Below are 15,685 nucleotides of genomic sequence, written 5' to 3'. Positions count from 1 at the left end.
CTACATGCAAAGCCGGCTATGTTGTGACAGAGCAGAGTGCTGCAGAGGCTATTTAATGTCAAAGTCGTCAGTGCATCATCTAAATGGTGCCCAGCTTAATGGGGCTTGGACTCACTTTGTTTCAAGCTGTGCCCTAAAGGCACACATTTTGGCAGGAAGTCTCTGGATGACAGCTTGTTGTCTCAATCAAAGCTTTTTAAGCCCAGTGATCCATCGCTTTTACCTCATTTCTGCATCTGTGAGGCTCCACCTACAACTTTTTGATTAGTTTCATTATGGAGTTACCCTGCACCCCCCCTCCCCCCCTCCAAAATATGTGTTCTATAAAAACCATTAATAGACAAAAACAATGTTTTTACGTATGTCTCTTTAGCATAACCCCACCTAAACAAAGAAAAAACACCCAATAAAGAATTTTATATTAATTTCTTAAGATCTAATTTCCTGTTTGATATGCATGACTGAATTAATCAAAATGAACTACTATGGTAATATAACCCACGCATGTGAATGCTTGCTTATAAGAAGTTGTGGCAAAAATAGTTTACTGCATATGAGTGTGAAGGCGTATAATATACCCCAACAGCTTCACTAATAGATAAAAACTATCTATTTCACATATTTACTTAATTATTTAGAAAAAAAATTATCGGAAAAAGCAAGGGAAAAAGTATGATACCTTTAAGAAAAAAAGACCAAAAAAGAAAAAGAGTTGTGTAAAACCCCAAAAGCCCATTGTATTTAAGTGTAAAGGTGAGGTCCCAAACATAAAAACTAGGAATGTCCTGATCAGGTTTGTGGCTCTGTTTTGATACAAAGTCTTAGATTTTGAGAATTTGCCAATACCGATTCCCAATGAGACCATTTTGAAACACATTAAAAAAAAAAAAGCAAGATGAACAGAACCAGGTTTGACCCATTTTTAATTTATGAACATTCATCATTTAACACCTCAACAACTGCTCATCTGTCAATAGCTTGATCAATCAAGTAAAAATAGTGCAACTTTCAACTAGAAAAAATAGTTAAGGTTTATCTAGTAAAAATAGGTGATAATTAGTCGTGTGAGAAAGTTTGGTGACTGTAGCTTCAGCATCTTCAGAACTATTCAACATTTTTGATCTATGTGATTCATGTCTCCATGAAAAATCAAAAATATTAAAAACTATTTTAAATCGTAGCATGAATATGATGACGAGTATTTATCAATGTAACCTTTTATATTTTTTACTTTTGTTTTTTTGAGACAGATTTTTTTAAGTTGCTTTTCTCCAGATGTGGCACTTTGTAGACGATCCCTTGGCAGCTGTCTCACTAGCAGGAAGAGTCATTCTCATTCAAAAGAAACTAAAGTTAATCTTTTTTTTCTTTTGAAATACCTTTGTAGCTCATTGTTTGAATTAAAACAAAACAAAATAGACACTTGTTAGTTTTAAATGTCAATTAAAAAGTTATTGAACCTGTGAACTGTTTTAGTGCTCCTCCTGCTCAAACTAGTGAGGATAACATACATTTCCAATCTCTTTTCAGGATGCAACATCTGATTTTGATCAGGTCTAAAACTACGTGAACAGGCCCAATTTCTGATTCTGTGATTAGATCGGGAAATCACGACCAATCACAGATTAAAAATAAGCAATAAAAAGGAAAACTGAGGAGGAGCCGATATGATAGACTTACATCTTGGAAAAGGCGTTTGTCCTGTGCGAGGCGTTTAGACGCCAAGGTTTTGGTGACATGGTAGAAAGTAAGCAGGGCTCTGTGCTGCTGCAGGCCATCTTGACCCTTCACAGATTCTAGCAGAACAGGGATCAGCTCTGGCCATTGCCTCGGGCAGTCCAGGCGAGCCACCTTTGCTATCAGCACAGCAATCTGGGTGGCTATCTGTTGGAAAACCACAGAGAGAAAGACATCACCACAGGTAAGGACATCAGTCCAGCAGAAGCCAGTCAAGACCAAAAAAGTCTTAAGGTGTTTTAAATCTACAACCTTTTCTTTTTCATGAACAAAAACTGTACTTTTCACACAACGTTATTTAATAGTTTGATGCCCAGTCAAGAGAATGTATCATCTACTTCAATTAAAAAAGGCATTTAAGCTAAAACAAAGGCCTTAAGAGAGCTGCAATGATGTACTGCAAGGTCAGACAGGTGACATCTGGAGGAAACGTCTTTTTTATCATCCATCGTCTAAATAAAAGCCAGTCATTTGTAGATTTACAATCCTCAAGATCCAAAGACAACACTCACTCACATTTACTGGCTTTGGCATCAGAATTCCCTCACAGGCCCCATGAAATTACCTAACCTGACATCTTGTTGAATTTCCTTTACATGCAAAGATAATTGTTGTAACTTTGATCTAGTATGATTGCATTTTTCTCTTTAATTTCCTTTTTCACAAAAACAGCTTTCTGATGTTCTCAGATGTCAGAATTATTATATTTTACAAAAAAATGCATGTTTTATCGCCTCAAAAAAACATTTTCATCAAATACTTTTAATAGTTAGTAAAGCTGGTTATTTTTTATAAACCTTAAAAGTGACCGGTTTCTAAGCTAAATCAATCCTTCAGTTCCACAACTCCTAAATAAACGGTTCATTGAAACTCTCACCCTGAAACCCCTCGCACAAATCCTTGTGGAGTTTCAATTTGGCACAGAGAGGCTGTGACTGGTCAGACATATGGTGCTTAAATTGTATTCATTGCTTGCCACATGGACCCCATCATTCCTAACGGTAAAGAACAGCCTCTGTGGAGTCTAAAGTCCACAAAAGCCTGGATGGATGGCCATCATCTGGGGCCCCTTCCAAACCCCCTCACACAAATGTATTACACTCAGCATGACTCCAGAGTTACTTACTGCAGAAAAACTAAGAGAGAGGTCAAATTATTCATCATGAAACTTTATAGGATAAAATACCCGCATGAATTATGACTTATTTATTTTAAGAAATGGATGCTCCCTGCAGACTAACGTAGCAGAAAGACTTCGATGTTCTTTAAACTTATAGTTTTGTGTCATCTTGATGTAAATCTTGGTCCCTGTAAACCCTCATCCCAGCTGACCTGATTGACAGGCTCATTGAAGTTTGTGATGAGACCAGCTCGCAGTGACGTCTTCTCCTCTTCCGATAATGCACTGTGAACAAAGCAATCAAGAAGATACTCAGAACAAGTGACAAGGCCAGGGAAGAAAAGCAATGTGCACACACACACACAGTCGCAGACGTTTTTGGAATGCACCGACATGAGTGCCAGTACATACAGTTAGAATTTAAATCTAGGACATTCTCAGTGAAGGTAGGACCCGTCTGATTGAGATCACATTACGACTGGATGAATGCACCACAAGTTCCAAGAGATCTTGTGGGATCTTTTTCCTTTCCAAGGTTAAAAACTGTGTTTTGATAAGCAAAGATGGAATAAAAACTTTGCCAAGTCAGTATGAAACTGATTAAATCGTGTAAAATTCCACAGTAAAGGCTGGAGGATTCAATTATGAATAGGGGTGCGATCGAAATAATTAGTTAAGATTGATCCTTCTGAGACAAGTTGTTAATCGTATTGAATTAAATAGACCTATACCATTGTAAAATCGTTTCAAAATGAAATAATCGATATTGGAAATACTATTTTTAGTAGGTTTATTTTACTATAACATAAAAATGACCAAGTGTCATCACAGCGGACAACACACATGATGGCAGCAAAAAATGATCAACTGGCAGTGGCTCAGGCGGTTTAGCACGCCAATGATCGATGGGTCAGCGGTTCCATCCCCGCTCCCCCCAGTCAACTGTTGTTGTGTCCTTGGGCAAGACACCTTACCCTCCCTCCAGTGTGGCTCCACTGGTGTGAGAATGTGCATGAAAGTCTCAGTGATGGTCAAAGAGGCCGTAGGCACATACTGGCAGCCACAGACTGTCATTCTGCCCCACTGCCTACAGTCCATGAACAATGGACACAATGTAAGCGCTTTGAGTGTCTGGAAAAGCGCAGATAAATCCAATCCATTATTAAATATTATTACAGTCCAATGTGTGGAAACACTTTGAATTTAGCAGAGACATGTGACCACACAGTGTGGTAGAATCTTCTAATAATGTTGGTATTACTTTGATGTGGAAAAACAACAGTGGAATGAACTTTATGAAACTAAAATGTGAATGGATTTGCCATGAATTCTTGATTACTTGTTTGTTTGTACACATATGTCAATTACACTTTATTATCTTGAAGGAATCTGGAAAACTTTACCTGCACTGTTCAGTACCCTGGTATTTTTCTATTTATCTGGTTGAATTTTTGGCTAAAGATGTCCTGGATCGGTTTTACGTCAGTGAATTGGATCGTTTTACAATAAACTAAAATAGTCTTAAAAATCATATTGGCAACCACAAATTGTGAAATAAATCAAATTGTTGTTAAAGTGATTTGTTACACGTCTAATCATAGAAAACCTCTGAAGTAAATACATTCAAACAAAGCCAAAGTTGTCTTTTACAACTGCTGCTGATGTCTGACAGATGGCATCTTTCCTATAAAGAACAGAACATGAATCAAGAAGTGATGTGCATTTTTTAAGACAGAAAATGGAAAAGAAGCTTGAAAAAAAAACAAAAACTAATATTTCAAAAATAACAAGGAAGTGAGAAATAGGGGGAAACAAAACCGAGGAAAATAAAACCAATTCCAATTTCAACGGTCTAAGTTAAAACCAAATGAAAGTCCAAGTAATGAACCTTTTTAAAATGGATTTGACAAAATGTCAAGTTCATAACGTGTAATGTATCAATATGGACATTATTCCTTTCAGAGTACATGTTTTTCATCACAGGACAAATATGTTAAGTTAGGGTTCAAGCTTAAGCAAAACTAATTAATGTTAAAAATTGACCAATTGAAACTAAGTTAAATAAACTTGTTAGGAAAACTTTTACCTTTCGTTTACCTCTCCAGGCATCTTCACATATGGTAATTAAAAAGAAGAAAGAAAAAGCATGTTTGAAGATTTTAATGCGTGGAGCTGTGGGAACAGCAGGCTTAACGGTGTCAGAAATACTAAAAGCATTATGATTCACATTTGAAACTTGAATGCATCTTTGGTGTTTTATCTTTGTAGGATTTTTTTCCCTCTTGTGCATTTCCTTCATGACATTTCTACCATTTTCAGCTGTCAAAAACCACCTTGATTGCTACAACATGCAATAAAGTAAATGCAAGATTAAGATTTTCGTGCACGTTTTAAATGTTTGTATATTTGTACATTTGTATATTTTCTCCCTTACTCTACCATAATCCTAAATTAATTTAAAAGCTCTTTTTTTTGGGGGGGGGGGGGGGGGGGGGGTAATAGGGGTGAGGGAAACCTAAGACAAGTTTATAAAAACAGAAACTTTCAGCTTCAGTCACATCTGAACTTTTGCGGGATTTAAAATATTTATTTAAAATATAAGGAACACTATAATCTGTTTTTGTTAATAATTGGTAATTAACCTAATTTAGGTTTAGAATAAGGAAAGGAGTTTTTCTTAATCCCGATATGTCCAACCCAAGACTGCAAATAACTTCAGTTCAGATTGACATTTAAGAAAAGCTGAAGAACTTTCAAACTTAAAAAATCCCAGAAACAAAAATCAAGAGAAAAGCAACAGTTTGGAGGGTTCAAAGATTGAACAAAGGCAGAATACTCCACCAACCACCACCCTGTGATTTTGAACACCCCAAAGGCAGATGGTGAAACATGATTACTCAAAGACAATCACCATCAAAAATCCTAAAATAAAAAAGAACCAAAAATATAAAATATAAAAAGAGAAACAAAGGTGAGAGGCCAATCAAGAGAGGAAAATGACAACTGATGGTGCAGTAGAAAAATTGTAGGTGTAAAATTAGAGAAACATAAGAAAAGAAAGTTAAAAAAATTGAAATAAACACAGAACAGTTTCGCCTTAAAGCAGGCTACATTGATGGATCCTGACAAAGGCCTCGAATGAAAGCAGGAAAAAAACTACAAAAAAAGGGAAAAGCGTTCATGGAAATATGAGAAAAGAGGACTGGCTATAGTAGAAAACAGGACAGGCGTGCAGGTACTTACTTAGGTGCTACTCTCCTCCAGTATCTGTCAATGCCATTTTTGAAGTACAGCACGGCCAGCCACCTGACATTCACATCCAACATGTGGTTATTGAAGATATTCTGCAATAGAATGAAGGACACAAGTGGGCTGCCTTAGTTCATTTGTTAGATCAAATGCTAAAATCAAGAGTTAAAAAAGAAATACAATACAGTACTTATACAGAAGGATGACAGTCTGTACTATCATTAAATTAAGAAAAAGCAGCATCAAAAATACAAAAACATCAACCTAATTACCAAGGGTATTTTGTTTGTACAAGTTTGACTTTTTGTGTCTAAAAAAGTTGTAAAATGTAAATATGACCCTATGGAGTAAGCCAGATCATTCAGTGTGTAAAGATTTATTATCCTTTTTACAGCCAGAGCCGTGTCTCTATGAAGAGCACAGTAATCCAGACTGGATCCTGGGCTCTAATTTTTCCAGGCACAGGAGCGGCACAGTTTACGGCGCTCTGCTTTTATATGGTTATAAAGCCTCCACCTGAACAGCACAGGCCATTAGCTGAGCTCCACGCTGTACCAGCTTCCAATGTGCTGGTACAAATCAGCCCACTGCCAACTGCTTTTATTAGACCAGTCAGTAAAATACCATCTTGATGGTTCTGGCTGTCACTTGATCAACTGGTCCCGTCTTTTCTTTACGTTCTCTGTAGTGACATGGGGTTAGAGGTTTCTAATCACATGAACCCCTACGGGGGGGCTGACCTGTACAGGTGCTGCGGGTTTTGGGTTGTCCGTGGCCATGGGGGGGGTCGTAGAGAGGACAGCGACATTATAAGTGGACCACAGGTGTGTCTGCAGTTCCCGTGAGGCTCCTCAAAGGACGTCATGAGGATGGAACGTACCATTGTTGTGTGTTTGGTAAATGCTTTGTAATGTGTAAGAATAATGACAGTTGCACACACTAGTGATGTTATCGTGCGGTGCCCTTACGCCACACTCTGGTCATTAGTAAGGTCCCTATAAAACCTTTAAGAAAACCCAAACAACTACACTCTGATTGTCTTATTTTCTAAATTCTAACAGTCAGGCTGTGCACAAGTAGCAAGGCTCCTTGCACTGTTCACAGGATTCAGGGTGGTTAATATAATGAAAAATCCATATGATATGCCTGCGTTTTACCTACTTAACTCCTAAGGAGGAGTTATATAATGTTTAAGTGTTTGCCACAACCTATTGCCCACAGCACACCCAATGAAAAAATGTGTATTAAAGGGCCTACACCAAGCTACTCTAAAGCCTTTTTTAGTTAACCATATCCATGTATATGGTAATATATTACCTTTCGCAAACAAAAAAAACATTTTTTAATTAAATATTTTTTATTTTCTTGAGTTCTTTTCCAACCTGAAGGTGAGACTACTCGATTTGCTCCTTGTGGGCTCCGCCCATTTGATGACGTCAACCTAGAGTCGGCCTCGGCAGCGTATCTGCGTCTCGCCCACAAAAACAAACAACATCCAAACTTGAGCAAAGATGGATGTGCATATTGTGCATATAAGAGGAAAGAGTTTTTGCAAACACAACTATCTCTGCTGAATCTAGCCACAGGGGTTGCAAGCCAGTTACTTCTGTGCCGGTCCCAAGCCCGGATAAATAGAGAGGGTTGCGTCAGGAAGGGCATCCGGCGCAAAAATTGCCAAAATAACCATGCGAATCATCCACAACACTTTAGACATACCGGATCGGTCGAGGCCCGGGTTAACAACGACCGCCACCGATGCTGTTAACCTACAGGGTGTCGGTGGAAATTTGACTACTGTTGGTCGAAGAAAGAGGGGAGGCAGAAGGGTCCGTGGCCAGAGAGAGAAGGGAAAAGGCAGGAACATAGGTTTGAGAATAGGGACTCTTAACGTTGGCACAATGACAGGGAAAGGCAGAGAGCTGGCAGACATGATGGAGAGAAGGAAGGTAGATGTACTGTGTGTGCAGGAGACAAGGTGGAAGGGCAGCAAGGCACGTAGTATTGGAGGAGGATACAAACTGTTCTATCATGGTGTTGATAGGAAGAGAAACGGGGTAGGAGTGATTCTGAAGGGGGAGTTTGTAAACAGTGTTCTAGAGGTGAAAAGAGTCTCAGACAGGATGATGAGCCTAAAGTTAGAAATTGAAGGGGTGATGGTGAATGTAGTCAGTGGGTATGCGCCACAGGTTGGCTGTGAGTTAGAAGTGAAGGAGAGATTCTGGAGTGAGTTGGATGAGGTCATAGAGAGTTTTCCCAGAGGAGAGAGAGTTGTTATTGGAGCAGACTTTAATGGGCATGTTGGTGAGGGCAACAGAGGTGATGAGGAGGTGATGGGCAGGTTTGGTGTGAAGGAAAGGAATCTGGAGGGACAGATGGTGGTGGACTTTGCGAAGAGGATGGAAATGGCTGTAGTCAACACTTACTTCCAGAAGAGAGAGGAACATAGAGTGACATACAGAAGTGGAGGTAGGAGTACTCAGGTGGACTACATCCTATGTAGACGAGGTCATTTGAGAGAGGTTAATGACTGCAAAGTGGTGGTAGGAGAGAGTGTAGCCAGACAGCACCGCATGGTGGTGTGTAAAATGACTCTGGAGGTCAGGAAGAAGAAGAGAGGGAAAACAGAAAAGAAGACCAAGTGGTGGAAGCTACAGAATGAAGAAACTTGTGAGGAATTTAGGCAGAAGTTGAGGCAGGTCCTGGGTGGTCAGGATGAGCTTCCAGAGGACTGGGAAACTACAGCAGAGATTATCAGGGAAACAGGTAGGAAGGTGCTAGGTGTGTCATCTGGAAAGAGGAAAGACGGTAAAGAGACTTGGTGGTGGAATGAGGAAGTACAGGACTGCGTCCAGAGGAAGAGGTTGGCTAAAAGGAAGTGGGATGTAGAAAGGACTGAGGAAGGTAGACAGGAGTACAAGGAAGCACAGCGTAGAGTGAAGAGAGAGGTGGCAAAGGCCAAACAGAAAGCTTACGATGAGCTATATGACAGGTTAGACACAAAAGAAGGAGAGAAGGACTTGTACAGGCTAGCCAGACAGAGAGACAGAGATGGGAAGGACGTGCAACAGATAAGGGTGATTAAGGACAGAGATGGAAAGGTGCTAACAACCCAAGAGAGTGTACAGAAAAGATGGAAGGAGTATTTTGAGGAGCTGATGAACGAGGAAAATGACAGGGAAAGAAGGGAGGAAGATGTGGTTGTTGTGGAGCAGGAAGTAGCAGAGATTGGAAAGGATGAGGTTAGGAAGGCTCTGAAAAGGATGAAGAGCGGAAAGGCTGTTGGTCCTGATGACCTACCTGTGGAGGTATGGAAGTGCTTAGGAGAGACAGCAGTGGAATTTCTAACAAGGTTGTTCAATAGGATTTTAGAGAGTGAGAAGATGCCTGAGGAATGGAGGAGAAGCGTCCTGGTTCCGATCTTTAAGAACAAGGGTGACACGCAGAACTGCAGCAACTATAGAGGAATAAAGTTGATGAGCCACACAATGAAGCTGTGGGAAAGAGTAGTGGAAGCCAGGCTTAGGAAGAAGGTGGAGATCTGTGAGCAGCAGTATGGTTTCATGCCCCGTAAGAGCACCACTGATGCCATTTTTGCTTTGAGAATGTTGATGGAAAAGTACAGAGATGGTCAGAAGGAGCTGCATTGTGTGTTCGTAGATTTAGAGAAGGCGTATGACAGGGTGCCGAGGGAGGAGCTGTGGTACTGTATGAGGTCGTCTGGAGTGGCAGAGAAGTATGTCAGAGTAGTTCAGGACATGTATGAGAGAAGTATGACGGTGGTGAGATGTGCTGTAGGTCAGACAGAGGAGTTCAAGGTGGAGGTGGGACTACACCAAGGATCAGCTTTGAGTCCCTTTTTGTTTGCTATGCTGATGGACAGGCTGACAGACGAGGTAAGACAGGAATCTCCCTGGACAATGATGTTTGCGGATGACATTGTAATTTGCAGTGAGAGTAGAGAGCAGGTGGAGGAACAGCTAGAGAGGTGGAGGTTTGCTCTGGAAAGAAGAGGCATGAAGGTCAGTCGTAGTAAGACAGAATACATGTGTCTGAACGAGAGGGATCAAGGTAGAAGCGTTAGGTTACAGGGAGCTGAGGTGAAGAAGGTGCAGGAGTTTAAGTACTTGGGGTCAACAGTTCAGTGTGATGGGGAGTGTGGAAAAGAGGTGAAGAGGCGAGTGCAGGCAGGTTGGAGCGGTTGGAGGAAAGTGTCAGGAGTGTTGTGTGACAGAAGAGTGTCAGCAAGACTCAAAGGAAAGGTGTACAAGACAGTGGTGAGACCAGCTCTGCTCTATGGGTTAGAGACGGTAGCAGTGAGACAGAGACAAGAGGCTGAGATGGAGGTAGCGGAGATGAAGATGTTGAGGTTCTCCTTAGGAGTGACCAGGTTAGACAGGATAAGGAACGAGTACATCAGAGGGACGGCTCATGTTGCCTGTGTTAGCGACAAAGTCAGAGAAGCCAGACTGAGATGGTTTGGACATGTTCAGAGGAGGGATAGTGGATATATTGGTAGAAGGATGTTGGAGATGGAGCTGCCTGGCCGGAGGGCAAGAGGACGGCCAAAGAGGAGATATATGGATGTCTTAACAGAGGACATGAAGTTGGCTAACGTTAGAGTAGAAGATGTTCATGATAGAGTGAGGTGGAAAAGGATGATTCGCTGTGGCGACCCCTGATGGGAAAAGCCGAAAGAGAAAGAAGAAGAACTATCTCTGCTGAGAAAGTAGTTGTGTGTGTGTGTGTGTGTGTGTGTTAGCCTGGGGGCGGTGCCAGCAGCGCAGACTTTTCTTGGAAGGGGCTGTTCTCAATGTCAGCTCGGGAAGACCCGCTCGTTTTTGTGGGTTGGAAAGGGGCTAATGCTCAGAGTGCAGGTTTTTAGAGGAATACTCAGAAATGCGTTAAATGGATCAAAATACCGCTTTGGGGTTTCTGTTCATGAGTAACTGATATTATAATACATTTAAAAGCTAAAAAAATGTTGTGGGTATAAGCCCTTTATGGGCTCATGGAGTGATCTATATCCTTGATATTATCTGTGGGCCACCTGCGTTTGCTGTACAGGTTTGACCATTATTTGCCCACAGTCAGCCCGTATCCACCGGTAAGGGCAGTTGTGACTAAGGCAAAAAGTATCGTAAAATCCCAAATCGCTGCAGAAAAACAGGTACAGAGCAAAATGTTGAGGAGAAAAAAAATCTTCAAACATAGTCAAACAAAAAGTGAAGAAGCTTGACATGTTTGAAGGTTGCCTGGAAAAACTGGACGTGAACTTCGGCTCCCTGTGGCCTGCAGTGACTTTTTCTCACACAAGCACAAAGCCAAGAAGTTCTTCAAAGACGCTTTCTCCTCAACCAGAAATCCTCTGGAGAGGCAGCTGCGCGGCGTGCACTAGAGGCATGCCGAGCATATGGTCCAGAAACTGTAGTGTTGTTAACAAGTATGAGACTCCTCACTTAAGTCACAGTGACGTTTATGTTCCCAGCATGTTGACAAGCCTGAAACATCTGAAAACAACAAGAAAACAAGACGCAGGCAGGCAGTACGACAGTGTTAAAAGTATATTTTGAAGAGTCTGGACTATAATGTGATGTACTAACTATACACACCACAAAGATGCACTGGTAAGTGCCTGCTAGGAGAACTTTGACAAATAACCTCTTGTGTTTCTTTGTTTTTTAGCTAGTTTTTGTACATGCAGCACAAGCAAATTACTCGAGTGAACACATGAGAATGTCGGCGACATTACCGTTGATTATGATGTCAAAGATGATATAAACTCAGTTTTATTTGAATTCAAAAGAACCAACGTTCAAGGTGCTACAAAATATCAAACCAAGAAAAACATTTAAAAATTTAGCTTTGATTCCATTTGAATAATTGGAGCATAGTATCATCGAGTTCACTCCAAGTTTTTCTAGCATATTTTCCCTGTGGTCTATATAGGTGACCAATCTTTGCTTGAATCATCCATACAGATGACGCGTTTGGTGGAGTGACTGTAGAAATGACTGGACGGATGAATAAATAGGAAACACCAGCCAAATCAGAACAGCGTATTGTGTGTAGACCTCCTCCTCCTCCTCCTCCTCCTCCTGGCTTTAATAGTCTCTTTGACTCACTCAGCTATATAGAAAGGAGAAGATCGTTTTGCCTCTGGTTTCTGTAAATTATTGAGCAGATAGTAGTGTGGAGCAAGTCCTACTTTGAAAAAAAAACAAAAAACACTGCTCCCAAATTACCATTTTGATGGTGCAGATCCACAACACATTTTCTTTTCCATTGCCGCTCTCAAAGGCAATCCTAAACACAGTAAATGTATGAAATTACACTAAAGGCAGGGGTTAGTGTGTGTGTGATCATTCTTTTGTATTAAAAAGGGTGGAAAAATGTGAAGAAATGATAAGTAGCTAAACAAAAAAAAACTCCTTCTGCAAAGCTTGTGTATGTATTTATATGGACGAATACTTTTTTGTGCTTTCCTAACACATTCTTACATTTGATGTCTTTACTTTTATACGCACAAAGTTGAAATTTCTGTACATTCATGCCCCGACACAGAAACACATCTGCCTGAAAACACACGTCCGCTTTTCAAACAGCTGTTCCTGTTCAAAGATTAAGCAATTAGCCAGACAAATGATACGATGCAGCAGCTACTGATCTCCTCTCCAAGAACTGAATGCTTGGAAATGTGCCATTAATATGTACGTTCACTCAAGCAAGATTATGAGCATTACTGTATGTGATTTTTCACTCCAAGTACCACTAACAAACATTTTTTTTCACCTACTAAATGTCTTTGGACTTCTTTACATAAATTGCAGAGCTGAGTCAGAAATGTATTTTATTTAAAAACCCTCTCCAATGAAAATTGTGTTTTTCTGTGTTTTTTTTAACATGTTCTTGTGGCACTTTTCTGATAGTGGAGGACATATATTACAATCAGCAAGCCACAAGCTCCCAACTGGCATGCGTTCCGATGTGTCCACCAACAAATCCATCCATTAACTTCTTTGTGGAGCTGGCTCAAAACTGTACAGCTGGATAGGGAAAGCAATATTGCTCGCCATTTTTTGTTGCACCAATGTTGGCTTGAGGTTGCGAGTGGCTGTAAGATGGTGGGAGAGTGTAAACAAAGGGATCATGGGAAATTAGTGCACGCATACTCCCTGCTAACAGTCCTGCCAACATCTCAGAAGTGCGTTTCTGATGAACTACAGCCGCTCTGCAGAAACTATGCTCCAGAAAACGACAAACGATTTTTTATTTTGGCTAAAAACGGCATAATCATAATTAAAAGATCACCAAGAATGCTACTACAATAGATCAAAAAATGATTGCAGTAGGATTTTAAGTGAGGTCAGTAAACAGGTATTCATGCTAAAACGTGAAATGAATGAGTTTTGAGGTTTGCTGTCCAACATTTTATTCTTTTAATGGAAAATATTCAGAACAATTCTGCAAACTGGCTTTTATGAAATAAGATAGGATGACTAACCAACATATTTTTTTAACATTTGAAACAAGTGTAGCTTTCATGATTAATTATTGTATGACAAAAAAACAATAGATAAACTAATAAAAGACCTGGGACCTGTCTCTTTATCTACATAATTTGCTCTTTTACAACAAATTTGTCATTAAAGTCTCACTCTGATAATCTTTTGATCCATTTTATCTCTTTTTCAAAGCCTTCCTAGTAGTCTCTTAATTATAATTCTGCCGTTTTTAGCCAAAATTAAATATAGAATATAGTTTCTGCAGAGCGGCAGTAGCTCATTAGAAATTGCTCTGTGCTAACAGCAGCACTGTTGGCACAGAGCAACCCTGCCCCCATTTCCCATCATCCATCTGTTTACATGCTCTTCCACAAGTTTATAGGCCCTCCAAACCCAAATCAAACATTACTGGTGGCGAGTAATATTTGAGCTATCAAGCCCCTCCCATGTCACACTACAACTTTTATTCCAACATTTTCTCATCTGCCCCCATACAAAACGATTTGAATCAAGGAATACTCAGTCAAGCAATATTAAGCTTAATTTTCTTTACACCTCTCCTCCATAATCAGGAAAATCCCACAAGAACACGTTAAAAACATAAAACAATTTTTTGAAGTGGAAGTGGGTCTTTAAAAAAGTTAGAATTTAACTTTATTTCCAAAAACCTCATTCATCAAAGTCTGCATTCAGGGGATTATACCCCCTCCCCCCGTAGGTTTTGACTATGATTGATGTTTCTGTCGTTACCCGCCTTACCAGAAGGACCGAGTAGAAGCCCGACTGAGTCTCCCACTGCCGAAGCTGCTCCTCTGCGGGCTTCAGCACAGCTGTGTCCTGACTGGTAGCCTGGGTTAAGGCCTGCAGCACCACTGAACTGGCACTGTCTATATCCATGGCAGGATATATCTACAGTGACATGCACAGTGGGTCGGAGACGAGAAAGAAAAAAAGAAAAACAGAATATCATTTTTCCAATCAAGAAAAGTTCTTGTTCAAAAACAAACCCAGAAGAGTTCTGGCGTATGGAAAAAGTACAGCAGAGAGAACATCAAGAGGACCCTGAAGAAGTAAATCTACAAACATACGAGGGAGAAAAATAACTGAGTGCATCATTTCCACGACTTTGTATTACAGATCAGGCAGAGATGAAATCACAGTTTGACACAGTACGAAAGAATCCGTGTTGTGGGTAAAGGAAGCACATCTTATAGAAACACCTGAAGTAATCTTTGCCTTGCAAAGAGCTGCTCCTCGTCCCAGATATTCACACATCCCAACTTCACTCAAAGGTGCTTTTCAATCTCAAAGGACAAAACTGACGAATCTGAGGCCACATCCACCAAAAGTGTTTCACTTACAGAGATGACGCCAGTGTCAAAGTAAAACTCTGATCATAATTGCTCATCTCCAGGGGGGGAAATGATTTGGGTTTCTTTTTCTACGCATATGAATATAAGTATAGATTAATACTCATAGGAAATGTTGCTGCTAAAGCCTCTGTGCTTATGGCAACAATATTAAGCAACACTGCCATCTAGAGACCAAAAATAAGCATTTCAGCACCACAAAATGCAGACTAGTTTTAACCCTTGTGCTATCCTAGGCACTTTAACATTGGGAGTGGGGTCATCTAGACCCACTAGACAGTGGTCTGAACCTATTTTCTTCAATGATTTGTGATCTTCACTGGTGTCCATGGATTCCATGAAATCTTTCCACCTTTGTCATGGTAGGGAGAACACGTCAATGCAAGGGTGGGGTCATCTAAGATAGCACAAGGGTTAAAGCTGTCTAGAAGAGAGAGGTCCTTCCACCATGACACAGCCACCTGTCTGAGCCAGGACGCTTGTGGATCATTTCTTTAACATCAATCACCTTCTAATCCTCCCTGGATCAATAAAGAAAAGTCGTTCCCCGATAGCTGTGGTGGACGGTCATTCTACAAAGAGAGTACATCGGATTATGTCACCAAATTGCCCCCCTGCATGTCAAAGATAACGCCCATAGTTCTATTTTATTTTTGATTGCATAATCCTGTCATGATTCTGTGGGTTTTCACTCAATATTTTAAGGA

At 40.4% G+C, this 15,685-nt stretch overlaps 1 protein-coding gene across 1 annotated transcript in view; it reads right to left on the bottom strand.

The window, feature by feature from the left end:
- ipo11 (importin 11) overlaps nt 1-15,685 on the bottom strand; it is a 136,034-nt gene that overhangs the window by 117,347 nt on the left and 3,002 nt on the right. Inside the window, exons 2-5 of the mRNA XM_023958341.2 lie at nt 14,368-14,517; nt 6,101-6,201; nt 3,070-3,142; nt 1,681-1,884 (exon numbers count right to left, since the gene is read on the bottom strand). Of these exons, the coding sequence (XP_023814109.1) occupies nt 1,681-1,884; nt 3,070-3,142; nt 6,101-6,201; nt 14,368-14,505 (516 nt within the window). The 5' untranslated portion in view covers nt 14,506-14,517. The remainder of the gene's footprint in view (nt 1-1,680; nt 1,885-3,069; nt 3,143-6,100; nt 6,202-14,367; nt 14,518-15,685) is intronic.

This window comes from Oryzias latipes, chromosome 9 (assembly GCF_053564925.1).
Source record: "Oryzias latipes strain Hd-rR chromosome 9, Olatipes_Hd-rR_3.1".
Taxonomy (NCBI): Eukaryota; Metazoa; Chordata; class Actinopteri; order Beloniformes; family Adrianichthyidae; genus Oryzias; species Oryzias latipes.
Note: the sequence above shows the minus strand (reverse complement) of the source record. Positions and strands in the feature narration are given on the sequence as shown.